The 3,145-nt window shown below is 55.0% G+C and overlaps 1 protein-coding gene across 1 annotated transcript; it reads right to left on the minus strand.

Moving 5' to 3' along the window:
* Window positions 1-1,331: 1,331 nt before the first annotated feature.
* Window positions 1,332-2,684, minus strand: BGZ61DRAFT_526227 (uncharacterized protein; the record flags this gene model as incomplete). Its single annotated transcript, XM_046252918.1, has 1 exon — window positions 1,332-2,684. The coding sequence occupies one exon, from the start codon at window positions 2,682-2,684 to the stop codon at window positions 1,332-1,334; it is 1,353 nt and encodes a 450-aa protein (XP_046113025.1).
* Window positions 2,685-3,145: the final 461 nt, after the last annotated feature.

Genomic DNA, 3,145 nt, shown 5'->3' on the forward strand with positions numbered 1-3,145 from the left:
GTCGACTCAACTCGGCTCAAGTCAGCTGATCAAGTCTTAGTTTAGTCATTTCATCTTATTCTCGCCCACCATACTCAGCGTTCTACTTATAGTATGTCAATGGCTACGGACTCGAAGAGACCCCACCCTACGGTTCGCCGACCAACCTCAAATCGACTCATCCCATGGGCCGAATTCGGGTAACTCCCAGGCTGGCCAGCCATCTTCTTCCACGGAACCCCCTCCTCACGCCTAAAATCTCAAGATTCCGTCAGGAGTTGGATGGGCCCCAGTTTCGCCTCATTGCACCCGGTCGGTCCTCTGCCGCTCTGAGTTTCACCAAACTAGGTTATTCAAGGCTACGCTATCGGCGCTCGAGCCTTTATCAATTGGAACTCAATACTTCATTGTCATGGATGGGCCGTAAACACCTATGTGTGCAGAGCGGAGCGATCCTAGCGAGGGACTCAACGCGATGACGGTGCTTGCGGGCAGCCATGGTCAAACGACTCAAGCCCAATGGCCAGGAGACGACGAACAAACAAGGTGGTCGTGAATATTCTACGTCCTTCCTTATCAATCACCCATTCAAGGACTAGATGGACACATTTACTAGAGCAACTTGTACAGGAAGGAATAGGATGTAAGCAGGACATGATCTTAGTTGGGAACACCACCAACCGTTGGCTCTATGTTGGAGCGGGACAGGCGATATGCCTGGACACATGGGTGATAGATGGACGAGCAGGCTATGGGGGTAAAATTATGTGCTTCTTAGTTCGAAGGGGCGCAGTCTCTTGAACAAGAAAAGGACTACTCAAACTCTAGCTCAGTCGCAAAGTCAGAGTGTAGGGTAAGGGGGGTTCGAGGCATCACGAGATTGAGCACAACGAGCCAAAGTTAGTCAAATGAAATGAAATCCTTTGTATACTCTATCCTAATACTACTTTGCGTATTCGTTCGGCTTCCATTACTTAAACTCTGCGCCGTTGTTTTTTTTTCTCGTTCGATCGAGCACCAACTTGTTTTCATGCTAGCTCTTAGACGATGGTCCAGCCACATGGAGCAAAACTATCAACAAAGGAAATTGCGACTGGCTAGTGCCTGTAGCGGCTTCCTCGGAACGCGAAAACGACCGTGCCATGAGGCTTCGCCGCAGGAACACGAGCGCAGTAGGGCAGGAGGGCATGAGAACATTTGGGTAAGCGTGAGGTGGCCAAGGTTAAAAGGCCAAGAAACGCCACCGCCGAGCCGTAGCCACAGTGGCCAACTTAGAGTCAACGACGTCTGACAACTTGGCTGTTTCATCATCTGCATTCGCCTTAGACACACCAGCGCTCAGCGTACACGCCTTAGACGCACCAACGCTCAACGTGCACACCCTGGACATGATCAAGGACACCAAAATCTAGGCCGTCCTGGCGGAATGCGACGATGACCATGTCGAACTTCTGCTCCAGCGACTCGACAGTCCAGTCACTGTCGGCCAGCCGAGCGATCTGAGGCACCGCCTCTTGGTTCACCAACGGATCTGCCCAAGTGACGTCGACCTTGTTGGTCAGCACCAAGCTCTTGGCCAGTTCCAGCCCAGGGGAGTTGGCCAGATGCGACTGTCCGCGCTTGAAACCGATGCCAACGACGAGCACCCGCGGCCGCAGTCCGTTCCGTGCCCCTGTGTATAAACGGTCGACGGCACGCTGGGCAACAGCAGCAGGACGCGCTGCCATCTTCTCCGACGCCGTTTGGAGGAGCGGGAAGGGGCTGTTGGAGAGGAGATACCACGGGTTGACGGGGATGCAGTGTCCACCGACGCCGAGGCCCGGCGAGAAGGGCATGTAGCCAAAGGGCTTGGTAGATGCAGCGCGGCAAACCTCAAACGGGTCAATGTTGTGTCCGAGGCACGCGTCGGCCATCTCGTTGGCATAGGCGATGCAGACCATTCGCTGACAGTTCTCGTACAGCTTCATCATCTCAGCAACCTCGGGTCGGGAGACGGGCACCACCTGATCGAAACATTGCGAGTAGAGCTGCATGATGGCATCGAGGGAGCCTGGCACAACGTCGTCCAGGCCAGACACAATCTTGGGGATCGCATGGGCAGGCGGTTCAAATCGCCCAGGATCGACACGCTCTGGAGACATGCCAGCAAAGTACCCGCGCTCTTTGGCGAGCGGCCCAAGCAACTGTCGGGTCATGCCAACCGCCACAGAACTCTCGACGACGACGGTCGCACCTCGTCGGGCATGGAAACCAACGGCAGAAAGTGCACTGCGTAGGTATGACGAGTCAATGGTCTTGTCCGGGAGCAACAGCGTTGGCACCGAGATTAGGAAGTGAGTGGCTTCAGCAAGGTCACTGGCCTTGGATGTGAATCGCGCTCTGCTGCCAGCCTCCTGCTTTTGTACCAACTGCTGTGTCCTGGCCTCCGATACATCGAACCCAAGAACGTTGTAATTATTCGAGAAGACGCTCACCAGGTGCTCGCCAACATAGCCAACGCCAATGATGGCAACGAGTGGCTCCGTATTCTTGTCGATGGCACCCAGGGTTGGGTGAGGGAATGCGTCTTCCGTCTCCGAGATCTCGCTGGGGGGAGTAATGTCGTAGTACCCTCGATCAGAGAGGCTCCACGGCTTGGAGTCAGCATCACGAGAGATCAAGGGAAGCCCCTGAGCAAGGAGACTTTGGGGTAGGAGTTGGGTCATGATTGAAACGATCGACAAAGGTCTGCTAAAGAACGAGAGGTGGGCGGTGCCTCGGAATTCAACGGGGTCCACGGGCAAGATATCCAAAGACCGGAGAGCTGACGAGGCTACAGACTCGATGGAGGGCGGAGCGACGCAGTGACTTCGTCTGGAGATCAAATATAACTACCCAGGAGCGACTTCGTGCTTTTGCCCGACTCCACGTCAGCAGCCTTTCCAAGCGGCGTCCAACAGACGGAAAGGATATTTTCTCCAATTTATGCCCACTTCCACCTGGCTTCAGTCTAGATGCGGTAAGAACGCCTCCGATGGGCGTGCGGCTCGAGACGATTATTCCAATACCCGTCACATACGACGCCCTCAGACAGGGAGGACCTTTGTCAATCTGAGGAAAGCAAGCCGCCCCCCTGTGATCAGCCGAGCGCGCAACCCGCCACCTCGTAACTTCATCCGGGCTACAG

Source organism: Ilyonectria robusta (assembly GCF_021365365.1).
Source record: "Ilyonectria robusta strain PMI_751 chromosome Unknown BGZ61scaffold_1, whole genome shotgun sequence".
In the NCBI taxonomy this organism is placed as follows: Eukaryota; Fungi; Ascomycota; class Sordariomycetes; order Hypocreales; family Nectriaceae; genus Ilyonectria; species Ilyonectria robusta.